The sequence below is a fragment of the Populus trichocarpa genome, chromosome 1, assembly GCF_000002775.5.
Source record: "Populus trichocarpa isolate Nisqually-1 chromosome 1, P.trichocarpa_v4.1, whole genome shotgun sequence".
NCBI lineage: Eukaryota > Viridiplantae > Streptophyta > Magnoliopsida > Malpighiales > Salicaceae > Populus > Populus trichocarpa.
In genome coordinates this window covers 16,213,625-16,232,191 of record NC_037285.2, presented here as the reverse complement: position 1 = coordinate 16,232,191, position 18,567 = coordinate 16,213,625, and the positions used below count along the sequence as shown (strand labels likewise).

General features: G+C 34.9%; 2 protein-coding genes across 2 annotated transcripts; both read right to left on the bottom strand.

Moving 5' to 3' along the window:
• Positions 1 to 7,633: 7,633 nt before the first annotated feature.
• LOC127904919 (uncharacterized) lies at positions 7,634 to 8,703 on the bottom strand. Its single transcript, XM_052450081.1, has 2 exons — positions 8,610 to 8,703; positions 7,634 to 8,504 (listed from the first exon to the last, which is right to left on the bottom strand). The coding sequence occupies exon 2, from the start codon at positions 8,493 to 8,495 to the stop codon at positions 7,728 to 7,730; it is 768 nt and encodes a 255-aa protein (XP_052306041.1). The 5' UTR covers positions 8,496 to 8,504; positions 8,610 to 8,703; the 3' UTR covers positions 7,634 to 7,727.
• A 6,306-nt stretch (positions 8,704 to 15,009) lies between these two features.
• On the bottom strand, positions 15,010 to 18,051 carry LOC7475068 (sulfite exporter TauE/SafE family protein 3). Its single transcript, XM_024596393.2, has 11 exons — positions 17,675 to 18,051; positions 16,867 to 17,496; positions 16,716 to 16,780; positions 16,574 to 16,604; positions 16,407 to 16,495; positions 16,247 to 16,333; positions 16,086 to 16,136; positions 15,775 to 15,996; positions 15,604 to 15,697; positions 15,328 to 15,468; positions 15,010 to 15,207 (listed from the first exon to the last, which is right to left on the bottom strand). Exons 2-11 carry the CDS (start codon positions 17,063 to 17,065, stop codon positions 15,131 to 15,133), a joined length of 1,056 nt encoding a protein of 351 aa, XP_024452161.2. The 5' UTR covers positions 17,066 to 17,496; positions 17,675 to 18,051; the 3' UTR covers positions 15,010 to 15,130.
• Positions 18,052 to 18,567: the final 516 nt, after the last annotated feature.

Genomic DNA, 18,567 nt, shown 5'->3' with positions numbered 1-18,567 from the left:
ATTTGACCAATTAACCTAGGTCAATTTAGTATATTGCTTCTCAATATTAAAAAAAAAAATATTATTCACTATATATGTTGCCGTATCAATATTTAAAAAAACATATCTTCCAATATGAATTATACTTTGAGTTTATGATAATTTTTTTATTAAAAAATACATTAGCAATACTTGAATATTTTTTTACATTAAAAAATAGGAAGATTACACTGAATATCCTATAATTTACTTCTTTTTACACTTTGTCTCCTTTTTTTCAAAAATTACAAAAAAATTATAAACTTAATAAGTTCATAACACTCTACATGGAACAAAAAAAAAAAATCAACAAAAAATATTGGAACATTTAAATATTTGCCATTATATTCAATTTAATAACTACAAATTAAGCCCATATTACTTTAAAATAACAATATTGTAATTCAAAAAACCCTCCCTCTATTTGCCAAACTTGAAACCCTAGCTGCTAACTTGAATTTATCCATATCTCTCTCTCAAGCTCTCAACTTTAACAGGAGAACAATCATTCAAGGTTTTGGGTAAATAGCAAATTGATTAGGTTTTTTTTTTTATGTAAATAACAAATCTTAGTTGTTTATATTGTATTATATATGAGAGTAGATTTGTTTTTTTTATTTAAATTTAAAAATTGAGTTGACTTAATAAAAGCAAAATATAAAATAAAATGAATTATAAAATGCTCAAAATATTTTTTTAATAAAAAGTTGATCTGACATTCAGTGCTACTCAAACCATCGACCTAGTAATATATTAAATTAGCTTCGCAAGACTTGCAATGCCTAAGCTATGAAAGCAAAATATATATACACTCCCATCAATTTGTGGTATCTTTATGAGTCAGTACATGTATGCCATTTAGAAAAATGGTGATTTCCACGATGAATTTAAGCCATCGATCGGCTTTTTGCTGTTCATCTAAAGGTAAGTAAAATATTTTTAGATTTTTTTTAAGAAAAATTAGCATAATAAATTAAAAATACTAAGGAATATCACAATTAAAAAAATTAGTGATATAATATAATTTATACATGTCATGTCATGATTGAGAAACAAGACATTTATATCTTATTGATATTCAGAATATATAGCAACATCCAATAAAAAAAATTAAACAAGAGAGATGAGAGATGAAGGAGAAGAAAAAAAAATAAGAGATCTCAAAAACACATTGAAACTTCTATTACAACAACACTAGTATCATAAAAAAAAATCTTGACGAGATAAATCAACGGTCCAAAGGTGGCACATGACTCATTTGTCTTTGGCGGCAAGTGTGCCCCACTAGATTTACTGTTGGTGACTTTTCTTTGTGTCGTTCGATTCGTCTCGTTGAGGTCTTTCTGATGATATTAGTAATGTTGTAATCAGAGTTTTGATGTGTCTTTGAGGTTTTTTTTTCTCTCTCCTCTCTCCTATCTATTCAATATTTTTTATTAGATGTTGCTATTCTAAATAGCGACAAGCTATAAATATCATGTTTTTTAATTATGACATTTACAAATTATATTATTTTATCAAAAAAAAATTATTTCAATATATTGTTTTTTAAAAAATGTGTTATTAACAAAAAAAAAAAATAGCCATGATTTTGGCCCCATTTTTCTTTTAGGGTTGGATGGCCGGTAGGAATTTTCGGGACCGAACGTCATTTCACGTTCGTTTATTTCAATCATGCAAGGGTTCCACGTGGATAGTTTTAGACTATATTGTTTTTTCTAGAGCAAAAAAAGATAGAGAGACTAGAAATTAAGGCCCCATGCATATGCTTAGAGTAAACTTGAAGGCATCATCTATGAGAATAAAATTTAAAAGCAGAAACTAGAGATGAACTCAGGAGGAGATGACCACGAACATTGCCAAATACGTGTCACCGTATTATGCTTCAATTATATTAAAAGACAAACCTTACGGGTATACCCGTCAAATCAATAAAGTTATATTAAAATAATTTTTACATGATTTAATTTTAAATTTGAATTAAATAAATAGTCAGGTTAAAAAATTTCAAAATTAATTTATTGATCAAATTTAATAAAAATATCAAATAATTATTTATCAACTAAACATGTTTTTAAGCCTAATATTTTTTTATTCGATCAACATGATATAGTTATTCAAGATACTGATTTGGTTCAACAGGTATCTCTGTAGATAACTTCGTGTTTGAAAAAGTGTTCGCATAAACCAATGTTTAATGCTTTTACAAAGAGCACATTCAGACAACATTAGAGTCAGCATGCTCTTATATTTCCTTAAAAGGCATAATTATTATATTTATTAATTTAAATTATTAAATTTAAATTGAATAAAAATGATTCAATACATAATAAAGATGGTAAAATATGATTACAAAATCAATGATAAAATTTGGAATACAACTGACGACCTTCTAAAAACAAACATGAGGATATCTAGATCTGGTGCATATATAATTCCTTGTAAGAGGAAAAAAATAAATGCGATTATAAATATATTATTTTTAATATATAAAATTATAGTTGTTATTTATTTTAGATGAGTAACTGTTGATTTTCCAATTTTAAATTAATATTCCACGAGTTAGCTCCATAACGAGTTAATAATATTTTTTTAAAAATATAAAAAATATTAAGAGTGTAAAAAATATTTTGAGTGTTTTAGGTTTAGTGGTCAAGCCAGAGAAGACTTGGGTCTGGTAACTATACCAAACCCAATAATTCTAGAAGTAACAAAATATTTAAATTATTTTTAAAATATTCTAAACACAAATATTAATTAATTTTTTAATATGTGTCTTACGCCGACGGAAAAATTTCGTCGGTAAAACTGTTAAATCTTATAGTGTGAGTTTACTCTCTGAAAATCACTAATTCGAGTCCTATAAATTCCAAGACTACTGGAGGTTTACATGGTCGTTAACTTTAGGATCCGTGAGATTAGTCGAGTTGTGCGCAAGCTAACCCGGATACTCACGTTAATAATAATAATAATAAAAAAAAAAAACAGACATTGAATCATGTTATTGAACCTTTTCTGTCTGAATATTGATGTATTAATTTTAAACTAAAGCTACACATTGTTGTTGGAAAGCATCATAGAGATGAGCTCCAGACTCTTATATAATAAGGAATAATTATTTATATCTGGCCCAGCAAATAATTAGAAAAAAACTAAGAATTTATGATTTTTTTTTATTTTTTATTTTTTAGTTTAACGTGGGTATCCGGGCCAGCTTGCGCGCACCTCTACTAATCCCACGGGCCCTGAAGTTAACGACCATGTAAGCCTCCAGTGGCCATCATATGAGCAACCACAGGACTCGAACCTGAGACCACAGAGGGAGCAAACCTCATGGTCCCAAGCTTTTACCATTGGGCCACCACCTAGATGGTTAAGAATTTATGATTTTGCTCTATCGATTGGTTGCGCGTGGGATTCTCTCTCCTTTCCAAATCCAAGTATGTATATAATTCCCTTCAAATACAAAGAATTATGTATTAATTAATTTTCTCGATATTACAAGAAAATTATTCTTAAATCAAATTTCTTGTTTAGATCAATTTATATGGGTACTTAATTATGGTTCCCTAAGCAATTTGATAATAAATATAAAATGGTTGACATATTGGAACTGAGTGGGGTTCCGATGGATGAAAAGAGGATAATACGCGCGCATATATAAAGGTTACTGTAGTTTAAATAAATATGTTAATATTTGATTTGTATTTAATTTTAAAAGTATATATTTTTATTTTTATATAATTAAATAAAAAATAATTTTAAAAAATAAAGTTATCAAAACTGAGTATAGTCACTACAACATTATCCAGTTTTACCGACGGATTAATTCCGTCGGTGACAGCAATGAAATCCGTCGGTAAAAACAATACCGACGAAATCACCGACGGATCACGTCCGTCGGTATAACAGTCGTCGGTAAATTCCATTTCCGTCGCTAATTCTGTCGCAAATAAAAAAACCCACATACCGACGGAAACACCGACGGTAATACAGACGGATACGCGCGCGCCAAAAAAAATTCCCCGCGGGAACATTACCGACGGATTTTCCGTCGGTAATTTTAAGGGTAATGACCGACGGCATTACCGACGGCTTTTCCGTCGGTAATTATGGCATGGCTTGTAATTTTATTGCAACTCTCTGTGTAATACCGACGGATAATATCCGTCGGTGATGCCGTTGGTAAAGATGGCATGGATGGTAATTGTTCGGCAACTCTCTGTTAAATACCGACGGATAGTATCCGTCGGTATATCCGTCGGTAGGTATTTGAAATATATAAAAAAAATAATTTATTAATTGTAAAAAACCTTAATAAACAAATAAAAATGCATTAAACATTAAAAATGTAAAAGTAATAATATTCATTACAAATTTAATGTGTTTAAAAAACAAAATTAAACTAGAATAGCGGCGGAGCTGGAGGAGGAGGCGGAGGAGGAGGAGGCTGGTTGTTCCCGGGACCATACGGCCAAAAAGAAGCTGCACAAGTATCGTCACCCATCTTTGATCTCATCTCCATGACTATTTGACGGAGCTCATCATAATTCATCGAGAGTTGTTGATATTGTTGTTTCAACGCAATGAACTCCTCAGACTGGGTGTTCGATACTGATGGAGAGCTTCCAACAGTTGAGACACTACGAGTCGAACGCAAGTTGTCAGCCATAGTGTTGGAGAGCCCGTAGACCCTGTTTTTATCGGGTCCACCAGACGATCCCGCCTCCATCCACAAATCTGGATCGAAATCTGGATGGGTCGACGGATTGTCCCCATATCTCTCCCTCAACCGGCTATTATAGGTCTCCTGAAAATTCCATCGGTAAAAAAATCATCAAATGCAATTCAAGATGCAATTCAAGAAAATAATAACTTACAAAATAAAATGAATGAACGAACATACCACGAAGTGCTGAGCACGGTTGTCCACGAACTGCTGCACCCCTTTTTGGCGGTCTTGACTCCGCACATGCGTCTCTAGAAACAGCTCCATTGGACTCGGTTCACGTCCAAGAGACGCAGCCTGTAAGGAAAAAATAGGTTGAAAGTTAAATATATTATAAGGAACGACAAATTAATTAACGATATATTTCAATAAAATTAATCTTACCATCCGCTTTGCATGTGCGCTGAATGGGACGGATCCGCCAGTGTGCGTGGTCACCGAACCATAAATTTGCCGGTTCCGGTTGTCGGCGCCAGACTGTGAGCGCCGTGAGAACCGCTCTGAGGTCACGTGCTCAATATATGCCGTCCATATTTCCCCCGAGATGAATGGCGGTTTGAATTCCTGCCAAACCGCCACCTCATTCCATCCTTCAAGACCGTTATCCCTCGCATGTCTTTTCGATTTTTTTTTGGTGTCATACCAAAAATCACGCAACCTACTTCCATAGTAACAAATTAGAATTTAAAACATTAAATTATAAAACAAAAATAAATATTATTTTTGATGTTACCTAGTTGCCGCGTGATTCTCCCATACCCTCCTCACAACATTGTTGTCCGCCCTATCCCACTCAAATTTGTTCTGTGTATATAAATAATTCATATAAAATAAAAATAGTACAAGATATAAAATTATAAAAATCATTTATTAAAAATAAGCTGGAAATTAAAAATTAACACCGACCTGAAATCGCTTAAACCATGCATCGATATTAGGTTTCCACTCAGGATGTTTGGAAACCTGGCTCCATTAAAACAATGGAATCTCCATCGACGATTTAAACGCCAATGTTATAGTCCTTGCAGCCTCAATGTTTGTAAACCTGAAATTAAATAAAAGTAGTAATTAATATTAATTAGTTGTTCATAAATTATGTTATAAGTATATAAAAAAAAAACTAAAACCTAAACAAACTTACATTGAGAGGTCATCCTTCCATTGTGCCTGGTACTTGCGGGTGAATTGACCCCGCTGTGAAGGCACACCGCTTCTGCGCTGTGAAACCGCGCTAGAAGAGGCAGCATCACAAGTTGGCGTAGATTCCTCGCCGTGATCAGCACCTAAGGATACGTCCTCCTCGCTGCTAGAAGAACTAGCTGCAACCGTCTTCTAACGACGTGCTGTAGATTTCATTCTACGCATCTACACACATGTATACGAATAATTAACTTCGATTATTTAAAAAAAAAATTCGACAGAGTCTCCCCTGTACTGGGGGGGTCCCAAGTTGTCGACAAAATCATATTACACTTCCAATTTTATTTCACATCCCGATCCAATCATCCTGGATCTCAACCCAGCTCATCATCATCAACACAACATTTTATTCAATAACATCATATAGAATTACAACTATGAACATTCATTTAATTATTTTATCCTAAATTAAGATAAACTAATAATTAAATGCAATTCTATATATATAAATTAACATTTTTAAAATAAATCAACAATAACAATTATATTTATAAACTAACATTTTTAACATAAATTCAACAATAACAATTATAGCAATACAAACAATAATATCCTAAATTAAGATAAACTAATAATTAAATGCAATTATATATATATAAATTAACATTTTTAAAATAAATCAACAATAACAATTATATTTATAAACTAACATTTTTAACATAAATTCAACAATAACAATTATAGCAATACAAACAATAATATCAAAACTAAAAAACTAAAATTAATAAAAAATAAAAAAACTAAAAAACACTACACAACACACAAAATTAAAAAACATTATATCAATTCAAAATAAATTTGGGAATAAAAAATGCTTACCTTAATAATGTGTTGAATTTAAGATTTTATCTACAAACAATATACAAAACAAAGAACACCAAAAAAAATAATCATAATTAAAATAAAAAAAATACAAAGATAAAGAAAAAAAATACATACCTTTTAAAACTAAATGAGAGAAGAAGAGAAAGGGAGAAGAGAAAGGGAGAAGAGGAGAAGAGAAAGGGAGAAGAGGAAGGGAGAAGAGGAGAAGAGAAGTGAAAGGGAGAAGAGGGGGAGAAGAGGAGAAGAGAAAGGGAGAAGAGGGGGAGAAGAGGAGAAGAGGAGAAGAGGGAGGAGAAGAGGAGAGAAGAGGAGGGGAGAAGAGGGGGAGACGTGGGGGAGAGGGAGGAGACGGCGCGGGGGGGGGGGGTGGGGGTGTGGCGGTATATATAGGTAAATTCCGACGGAATTACCGACGGCACTTAATTGTTGTCGGTGCAATTAATTTCCGTCGGTAATTCCGTCGGAAATTAATTGAAATGCGCACCAAAAAAGTTCGAAAATCCCGCCAAACTTTTCGATCCGTCGGCAATACCGTCGGTGATGGTGCAGACGGACACGTGTCAGACATGCGCGGTCCGTCGGTAATGCCGTCGGTATTAGACGTCGGTAATGCCGTCGGTGATGGTGCAGACGGACACGTGTCAGACATGCGTGTGGAAAACCCGTCGGTATTAGCGTCGGAAAATCCGTCGGAAAGACGTCGGTGAATGTGGCAAAATCCCGTAATTTTTTTGCAACTCTCTGTGAAATACCGACGGGTTATAGTCTGTCGGTATATCCGTCGGTGAAAAGGTAAATTTTTCTTATGTTTTATATGTAACCCTCTCAAAAAATCTTGAATTGCAAACTAAAAAACACACACAACACAATAACAACGGCTGACCCTTAAAGAAGAATAAATATTTCATGTTTCAAATTATTACATTATAAAAATAAGGCTTTATAACATGTTTAGTTAGTCGGAATTTTCATCTTCGTCCTCCATTGAATTGTTATCATCAGCTTCATCGCACTCTTCAATTTCGTTATCATCTTCTTCAACAACATTCTTTTTTCCACTAGTGGAGCTCAGAACAACATTCAACTCCTCTGCGTCAACATCAACAAGACTATCGTTGAAAACGTGAAAATTCGAATTTTCTTCTAAGTCAATCGACGGAGCAACTCGGTATGGTTCAACCAACTCACTAGCTTGAAAGACTTCATCTATCACACTTGTGTCTTCGTTCTCATCCTGAACAACCTCGACACGACCCTTGGGTTTTGTTTTTAAAACGGATAACCAATCAACTCTTGATCGGTCCTTTCTAAAGGAAGGGGTGTATGTGTAATAAACTTGTTGGCATTGCTTTGCGAAAACAAAGACGTCGTTTACGTTGCGGTGTCTAGCTTTTGAATTGATTTCAACGAGACCATAGTAAGGATCTACTCTGATTCCTCTGTCAGTTGTGTCATACCAATAACATTTGAATAAAAACACTCTATTTTGTTCGCTATGATATTGCAGTTCGATGACCTCTTCCAATCTACCGTAGTAGTCAACTTCAAACTCACTAGAAGTCGATCCCTTAATACAAACACCGCTGTTGTATGTCTTTCTTCCATGCCCGTATTCTTCAGTATGAAAGACATATCCATTGACAAAATATCCATTATAGCACTTGACTTTTCTTTCAGGGCCCAGACATAGTAAAGACAGTGAAATAGCAGCACTACCTCCCATTTGATAAACCTAGCTTGTAAATTAAATACAACAATAATCAATAAACGGATATTATGTAACATTGACTACAATTAATTACATTGCAAGAGATAATGAGTTTGTGCTAGGACTTACATGTGTTCTAAACCATGTGGCAAATTGTTCATCTTGTAATTGAAAGATCTGGGATTCGGTCAGCTGTGAGTTATTGGACAGTAAGTATCGTCGATGTTGCCTGCAAGGTTGTTCCAAAGTATATGAGTGTATGGTATCACAAAACATAAATAGTACACTCTTGACAAAGTTTAAGTCGAACATCTACTTACTTAATAAAAGGTCTCAGCTCATCACAGTTAAATAGGACATAATTGTGTGCTTGTCTGAACTTTATTTCAGACAAATATCTTCCCCTCACGGCATTTTTAGGTGTGGGTCGTCCAGGATTAGAGAATATTGACAAGTTCCCACTTGAATGCACTTCACCACCATCATCATGCCGTGGAACACGGTTTATCCTCGTTCTCAAATGAGGTTCGAAATAGTATGAGATAAATGTTGAGATCTCCTCAACAATATACGCCTCACATATTGACGCCTCAACATGCGCCTTGTTCTTAACCTTTTTTTTAAGATTGAACAAGTACCTGCATATATATATATATATATTAATAAAAAATTATCAATTAAAAACATTAAAATAAAAATAAAAACATTTAATTATAAATGTTATAGCAACTGTAATATCTAACCTCTCGAATGGATACATCCATCTGTACTGGACCGGTCCTCCAACTTTTACCTCAAACGGTAAATGTACGGGTAGATGCTCCATTGAGTCAAAAAATGATGGAGGGAATATCATCTCAAGTTTGCATATTGTCTCGACGATATTCTTTTCAAGCCTCTCAATGTGATCAACATTCAACTTGCTGGAGCATATATCTCTGAAGAAATGACTAATCTCCGTTAGTGCATCCCATATCCCCTTTGGCAACAAATCACGAAAAGCTAATGGGATGAGTGTTTGCATAAACACATGGCAGTCATGACTCTTCATTCCATATAATCTGCATTCCTCCATATTAACCAGCCTTGATATGTTCGAGGCATGTCCATCGGGGAAACGCATACTCTTAAGCCATTTGTAGACTAGTAGTTGTGCGTTTTTCTCTGGCACGAAGCTTGCTCTTGGTTTTGCGACCCGTGATCCATCACAAACCAACTCCATATTTTTACGGTTACAGAACAGCGCTACATCCAATCTAGGCTTGATGTTGTCCTTTGTCTTCCCCTTCACATCCATGACGGTGTTGAAAATGTTCTCAAACACGTTCTTTTCAATGTGCATGACGTCAAGGTTATGGCGGAGAAGATTGGTCTTCCAATAAGGAAGCTCCCAAAATATACTTCGCTTCACCCAATTATGGGTCAAACCAAAACCACAAAACTTCTGCTTACCTGATTGGAGACCAAACACAATTTCACCGTACTCTGACACAACATCAAACAATTCTTCACCGGAAAGACGCGGGGGTGCAACATCATTTTCAACTCTGCCAACAAAGAAATCCTTTCTGTTCTTTCTGTACCTGTGGTTATGTGGCAAGAAACGACGGTGACAGTCAAAAAAAGAAGTTTTACCCCCGTTTGTTAGCGTGGATGCCTTGTTGTTCTCCATACAATATGGACATGCTAGCTTTCCATGCGTGCTCCAACCAGAAACCATTCCATAAGCTGGGAAATCATTGATAGTCCACATCAAAGCCGCTCTCATAACAAAATTTTGTTTCCTCGAGATGTCATAAGTCAAAGCTCCAGAGGACCACAACTGCGTCAACTCATCAATCAACGGACGAAGACAAACATCTATATTCCGCCCCGGACTGCTCGGACCTGGTATGACCATAGATAAAAACATGAACTCTGGCCTCATACACATCCCCGGTGGCAAGTTATAAACCGTCAGTATGACCGGCCAACAAGAATAAGGAGCAACAAATGACCCGAATGGATTGAATCCGTCTGTACACAACCCAAGACGCACGTTCATTGATTCAGCTGAAAAGGGAGGATGCATACTGTTAAAGTGTTTCCAGGCTTCACCGTCAGAAGGATGAACCATCACTCCATCAACCGCATGGTGTGATTGGTGCCATGTCATGTGCTCAGCAGTCCTTGGTGACATGAATAACCTCTGCAGTCTAGCTGTGATTGGGAAGTATCTAAGTTTTTTATATGCCACGAGAGTCTTCCCTCTACCAGTTCTGGGTTTGTAACGGGAATGCCCGCACATCATGCACTCGGTCATCTCGGCATTTTCAAGGTAGTATAACATGCAAAAGTTAGGGCATATATCAATTTTCTGGTATCCTAAACCGAGGGGTTTCATCATGGACTTGGCAGCATAGAAGTTCTCTTTCAGCCTGTTCCCTTCAGGTAAAATGCTTCTCGCCCATTCAATAATCTTGTCATAACCGGCCTCACTCAACCCGTGATCTGACTTGATGGTGAACACCTGTGCTACGGCTGATAATTTACTGTGGTTCGTGCAGCCATCCCATAATGGTTCGTCAGAATCTCTCAACAGATCAAAAAACCTTGCTGCATCTGCATTAGGTTCTTCTTCTACGATTGGACATCTCCTGACATTATCTTCACTCATTCTCATTGCATCCATAACCATATTCCTGTAAGGATTACTGTTCTCATTTCCAACTTCATGCATGTTACTAGCACTAGAAGTTGACCCAACCACATGTTCTTCCATGCTCTCATCAGGAACAAATAGTTCTCCGTGAGCATACCAACACAGGTAATCTTCCATGAACCCTTTGGTTAGAAGATGCATCGTTACAACATCTTGATGCAGAAACTTTAAATTTTTACACTTCCTGCATGGACACCTAATACCGCCATCAGTAAAATTCCTCGGAATAGATGTTGCAAAATTAATAAAACCCTGGACACCGTTACAATAATCCATCCTCCGCAATCCTTGGGGTGAGTCCCGATACATCCATGAACGATCATCCATGACTTCTATTGAACCTTTATAAAACATAACAAAAATATTGGTTTTCCCCGACATTATCCAACAAACTAAAACAACACTTATGTTAAATATTCATTATCAATTATCAACTATCAACGTTCATACATACAAATTTATACGTATATAAATTTACAGAATTAATCACAACTTCGAAATATAATTGATAACAATTAAACAAGACACTTAAACAAGCTATTAATTATTTATTTCATCACAACGACACATTTAATTCGGTGTAATTCAAACAAAATTTCAACAATTTACAAACAAATATAATTTGACAAAATCTAGAACAACCTATAACAACTACAAAATTATACATTCATACTACAAGTTTCTTTGACAAATAACAATTAAACAAGTACAAACGTTAACAAAATACATATACTAAAACAATAAAATTCACAATTAAATATTAAAACTAAAAATGATAGATTTACTTACAAAAAAATGATAAAATCTACAAGAAACGGATATTGTGACCACATACAAGATATAAGAAACTTGAGTGCTCGTGTTGAGAATAGTGGAGAGTTTGAGATGGGTGTTTGGCTGCAGTTTGGGAGGAGTTTGAGAGGGGAGAGGTGGGATGGGAAAGAAGAAGAAGGAGAAACAGAGGATGAGAGTGTCGGCAGATGGGTTCATATAATGGTTTTTTCCGACGGCATCACCGACGGATTACTTCCGTCGGTGATTCCGTCGGTGATGCCGTCGGTGACAGCGCCACGTCACTGTACGGCTATCACAGTTTGAATCCCTCGGTACTTTCCGTCGGTAAAATCGCCTGACGTCACCATGCCGTTGCGTATTTCCAGACGAAATGTATATTCCGTCGGTGAAACCGACGGTATATACCGACGGACATATTCCGTCGGTATATACCGACAGAATCATTCCGTCGGTATATACCGACAGATTTTGAGATGGAATTATGTCCGTCGGTATAAATTACCGACGTAATTTTTCCGTCGGGAATTCCGTTGCTTTTCTCCGGTTTTCTGGTAGTGAGTCCATGATCCAAGTCACAAATTTTATGAGTTAAACCACGAAGTTAGGACGATCCAATTTGTCGATATCTCAATATTAAAAAGAAAAAAATATTTTCTCGAAATTTTTTTCAAAACTAAAATATTTTTTACCAATCATCCGGGTTGTCTTTCTACCCGTTAAATCAATAAGGTTATATCGGAATAATTTTTATATGATTTAATTTTAAACCCGGATTAAATAAGTAGTCGGGTTAAAAAATTTCAAAATTAATTTATTGATCAAATTTAATAAAAATATCAAATAATTATTTATCAACTAAACATTTTTTTAAGCCTAATTTTTTTTTATTCGATCCTCATGATATAGTTATCCACGATACTGATTTGATTCAACAGGTATCTCTGTGGATAACTTCGGGTTTGAAAAAGTGTTCGCATAAACCAATTTTAATTCTCTTACAAAGAGCACATTCAGACAACATTTGAGTCAGCATGCTCTTATATTTCCTTAAAAAGCATAATTATTATATTTATTAATTTAAATCACTGTTATTAAACCCGGTCTGGCCCGGCGGGTCGACCCGGGACCCAGTCGACCCGGTGGCTGAACCGGTATGGGTTTAATAAAAGACCGGCTGTGGCAACAGCCCGGCCAAACCCGGGCGACCCGGCGGGTCGACCCGGAACTCTGGTGACTCGGGCGAACCCGGACGAGACCCGGTTTTTTTTTTTTTTCAAATGTGGGATTTGAAACCCATTAATATATATACTCTATGTTCCCATGAAAAAAACCATGTTTTTTCAATGTGGGATAAAAAACCTTTTGGTTTAAATACTTCAACTTAAAAGGATAATATAGTATCTTTTCAATGTGAGATTTGAAACCCTTTCATATATATACTCTATGTTTCCATAAAAAAAACCATGTTTTTTCAATGTGGGATTTGAAACCCATTAGTATATATATACTCTATGTTCCCAAGAAAAAATCATGTTTTTTCAATGTGGGATAAAAAACCTTTTGGTTTAAATACTTTAACTTAAAAGGATAATATATTATCTTTTCAATGTGGGATTTGAAACCATTTCATATATATACTCTATGTTCCCATGAAAAAAGTTATGTTTTTTCAATGTGGGATTTGAAACCCATTAGTATATATACTCTATGTTTTCAAGAAAAAAATTATGTTTTTTTAATGTGGGATAAAAAACTTTTTTAGTTTAAATACTTTTTCAAATATTCTTTTAAACTTCATAATATGTATAATATATATTTACATAGATTTTTTCATATGAAATATTAAAACTTTAATTTTTTTTTAATTTTTCCGGGTTAATCCGGGTTGACCCGAGTTGACCTGGGTTGACCCATGAAACCCGAGACCCGGCCCCTTGGCCGGGTCAACCCCCGGGCCAGGTTTAATAACTATAATTTAAATTATTAAATTTAAATTAAATAAATATGATTCTATATATACATAATCAAGATGGTAAAATATGATTACAAAATCAATGATAAAATTTAGAATATAACTGACGACCTTCTAAAAACAAACATGAGGATATCTAGATCTGGTGCATATATAATTCCTTGTAAGAGGAAAAAAATAAATGCGATTATAAATATATTATTTTTAATATATAAAATTATAGTTGTTATTTATTTTAGATGAGCAACTGTTGATTTTGAAATTTTAAATAATATTCCACAAGTTAGCTCTATAACGACTTAATAATAATTTTTTTTAAATATAAAAAATATTAAAAGTATAAAAAATACTTTTAATGTTTTAAGTCCAGTGGACAAGCCAGAAGAGATTTGGGTCTGGTAACTATACCAAACCCAATAATTCTAGATCTAACAAAATATTTAAATTATTTTTAAAATATTCTACACATAAATATTAATTAATTTTTTAATATTTCACTAGTAATAATAATAATATTGAGATTAGTCAACTCTAAGAGGTGTAACTCACTGGTCAGGCTCTAGGTTTGCTCTTTAGAGGTCACCAGTTTGAGTCTTATAAACCTCAGAGCCACTGGAGGTTTACATGGTTGTTAACTTCAGGGCCCGTAGAATTAGTCGAGGTGCACACAAACTGACCCGAATACTTATATTAATAAAAAAATATATATATTAAGATTAGTCGTAAATATAAACTTATCCGGATAACGACGAAAAAAAAAAGAAAAAGAGAGATTGCACTTTACTTTACAGTAAGACATTGTCGGAGGAACTACTTTACTGGAGAGACTAATGGTAATTAATTATCAGTTCATTTATTAGTTTTACAGAATCGAAACAACCCAGCATGTGACTGCTTACTGTATATTCACAGATTGTGATAAATTTTTATGATGGTGTTTGTTTTTACCGTACAAACCGTACGTATTTTATATAAAAAATTTAATATATTATTATTAAATTTAAATTTTAAAAAATATTATTTTAATATATTTAAAAAAAAAAAAAAAACAATAACTACGCTTCCAAAATAACATAACACGACAATCTAATCCTGATTTTCGAAGTGAAGAATAACAGCTAGTCAATCCATTTGGAAATAACAATTGATAGAACTTTTTACTGATCCTGATGAGGCTTCTCCCTATGAACACATGCTTTCAAATCCCATGTACTCCTTCCTCTCAAACTTTTCGATCATGCTTGCCATGCCAGCTCCACCTGTTCGAAAAGTAGCAAAACCCTTCAGCCAAATCAGACATATAGGAGACTAATTAATGAGAATCTCAAAATATTGAACAATATATTATACATATGTTTGTCCACACGCCACATACATACCTACTAATATTGCACTCACAAATATTGTTGAGGCCAGAATGAAGATGATCAGAGATGCTCTCCCTAATATACTGATCAGCTTTCTCACCACATGTTGCCCCACCACGGCGGCAATTGTGGCCACGGTGAAGAAGTAGAGAGCTGCGTGCGTGTGTAAGAATTGAAGAAGATATAGTCAGTTAGTTCTAAGTGAGCTTATAAATTATTGCAGCTCCTTTTGAGTTGTAAATGTTGCGTTTAAATGAGCAGAAAGCTTTGTAGCTGAAAAAAGGTTACCGTAAGGGACGGGGAAACGTTTTAGAAGGTAAAATTCTACGACAGACATGGAAGCAGAAAACATCATGGCGAAGGTGGCTGTGGCGCTTGACACCTACAGCGTTGGGATTCTCAATATTTTAAGGCACTGTCAATGGATCTTACAAGTTGAAATAAAGTAGGAAATTCCACCTGTGGAGGGATTCCCATCTCCAAAAAAAGAGGACCCAAAATGAAACCTCCACCAAGTCCAAGCATGCCTCCAACTGTGCCAGCCATAACACCTATAAAACAATATAAAATAAGTTCGTGCACTGGCCAGTTATTGCTTGCTTCTCCCATGGATGTAATTTTTCTCCGCCCTTTGTACAGGCTAACCGCCTCGTATGAAGTTACACCAGCTGCCACCGGGATCTGAAAAGCAAGGGCAAAAATATAGTAACTATTCTTATACTATAAGATTTCATGAATATATATGTACTCAACAAAGTAATTAAAGGTACCTGTAATATGTTCAATAGCCAATATATAGCTGAGCAGGTTGTTGTATAATTCTGTGACCAACAGACAGACATTGGTTTTTCATTAGACTAGCTGATCAATACAGAAAAACGAAGGAATTGGCTCACTCTGTAATGTGAAAATAACAACGAGTGGTAAAAACCTTCCCAATCTGCAATGCAAGAATGATCAGCCACACAATGACAAGAATTCCAAGGTCCTTCCATTTAATATTCTCTATTATAGAGACCTGACAAGGTTTCAGAAGTTATTAGTCATGAAAGTCCACTAAAATGAAACTCAGACTGCTTAACTTTTCGTACCTTCTCTTTATTGGGCTCGGGTTTTATTTGATCATGACTGGTGGTGCCTCCAGGAAGAGGCTTTTCCTCTGCTGCTTCAATCTCGTCGTCTGATGAAAGAACACATTAGGCATGAAGGAAAAGAAAAACATTAGGATAGCTAGATTTGGATTTTATAAACCACTCACCATGAATTTCCAACTTTGCTCTTGCAGCTTCCTGAAAATTTACAAATTAAAACAACTGATCAGTTATGGAGCACGAGGAAACAGATTGAATTATAGAATATCATAGATAAACTAGGTTTTTAGGATAAAGGAAATGTGAGACCTGTTTTGATTTGGTTTCTTTTTTCCATGTTTCAACGCCTTTGAAGAATGACCTGGTTGATGTTGCTGCATGGAACGAAAGAAAATGAAGAATGTTGCTCCAAGAACGAAACGGAGAAAGTGCGTAGCAGTTATACTATCAATATATATACCTATGAAGAAAATGATTAGCAAAATAATGATCATCCAGTCAGCAAAAAGAACATTCAGAGTCACTCCAATACTAATTCCCAGAATCAACATTGGCTGAAATAGAAGCGCCAGATCGTAGTCGATAATGGGCAGTTCCAGTGTAGGGTGTCTTAGTCTTAAATTATAGAAAACAGTTGTCGCCGCTGCACCTGTGATCATACCTGACAAAAGCAAACATAGTCGACAACAACTTCATGACATATTTTAAGGATACAGTAATGCAGTAGCCATGAGAGTTGATTGATATTTTGAATCAACTCAGAAATGTCTGAGCATATATTTTCTGTAACTTGATAGAAATGTTTTATCAACCCAAAAGATATATGCAGCATCTGTTCTTCTTTGACATTACTATCCTCATAACGCATGCATTAGCCATATGAGGAGGTTTTCAGATGCATAAATATTAGAAGGGTGGATCTTCACTTGCATTTTGATAATGCTGTTGATGATTTAGAATCAAACCCAATAACCAGTGTAAGCATGGGAACAAAAATGCCGCCTCCACCAACGCCTCCCACGCTCCCACATGCTGCTCCGAAGAATGCAATTATAGTACCCCCCACAATTCTCAAACCAAATCTCATATCCTGAAAACCCAATAAAAAGTTATTGACAAGACAGGAAGGGGGAAACAAAAAAGAATTCAGAGAAAACATAAAATCTGTCGGCTTTGTTTTCCTGTAGGGTTTTTTTTTTTCTATGCAGCCAAGCAGAAGATTCAAGTAGTCAACAGGGAGTCAGATAACATAGAAAAATTGGACTCACAGGCCAAACATGTTGGTAACCAGAGTGGCCTTTTGTCACATGGCGAGGAGACTCAACCTTTCGAGTCTCATTATATGATGAACCCTTTTGTTTCAAACTTGGTTCTGCTACAGCCACCATCAATATTGAAGTTGCAACAACCAAACAAATCAAGACTTTTCCTTTTAGTCTTGAAGTGCCATGCCACCATGCTGATCCAACTCCAGCTATCGTATTCATTCTTGTCTAAAAAAACGAACAAGCAAGGTTTTGTCTGTATATATATATCAGAAAAATAAACAAAGTCTCTAGCCTAAATTAACCAGGATGAACCAGACTCAAATGTTATGAAGAACACCCTGCTAATCTGCTAGGTACTGTCACGCTCAAGAGAAGTAAAACAGCTAGGGAAAAGAGAGAATATCGATGATCCTCACACGCAGTCTACTATTTATGCACGAATGAGATTGCTAGCTGCAGTCATTTGCTCCTCCTCGAGTTTTCATTTATTTCTCTCTTTCTAAAAGTAATATAATAAAGCAACAAGCATTTTTTTAAAAACTTTTTCAATAAAATCTTCACCACCAGATATGAACTCGACCGAGCTTCCAACAACAAGAATATAACAGAATATTAATAGTACTGAAGATTTTGATCAGTTTCAGAAGATTTTGACAGCTAATATTTTATTTCTTCTCCGACGTTTACACCTGTAAGTAGTGTTTGTATATATAAATATAATTATAAACCTAGTTCGTAATGTCATGGGAGAATATCTTGAAAGACTAGAAGTCAACTGCAAGTTTTAACGTTTCTTTTTTTTCAAAAAAAAAACTATTCTTTTATGAACATTGAAGAACGGAATTTGATATCCTTTGCACGTAGTTCAAGCAACAGTATCAATAATCACGTTG

What these genes read in the sequence shown, in the direction of transcription:
- LOC127904919 (XM_052450081.1), bottom strand. Translation starts at nt 8,495, where the DNA reads ATGGGAGGTAGTGCTGCTATTTCACTGTCTTTACTATGTCTGGGCCCT.
- LOC7475068 (XM_024596393.2), bottom strand. Translation starts at nt 17,065, where the DNA reads ATGATCACAGGTGCAGCGGCGACAACTGTTTTCTATAATTTAAGACTA. An exon ending in GCTAATCATTTTCTTCATAG is followed by an intron (nt 16,781 to 16,866) that starts GTATATATATTG and finishes CGTTCCATGCAG; the next exon opens with CAACATCAACCAGGTCATTC. An exon ending in AGCAAAGTTGGAAATTCATG is followed by an intron (nt 16,496 to 16,573) that starts GTGAGTGGTTTA and finishes TTCTTTCATCAG; the next exon opens with ACGACGAGATTGAAGCAGCA.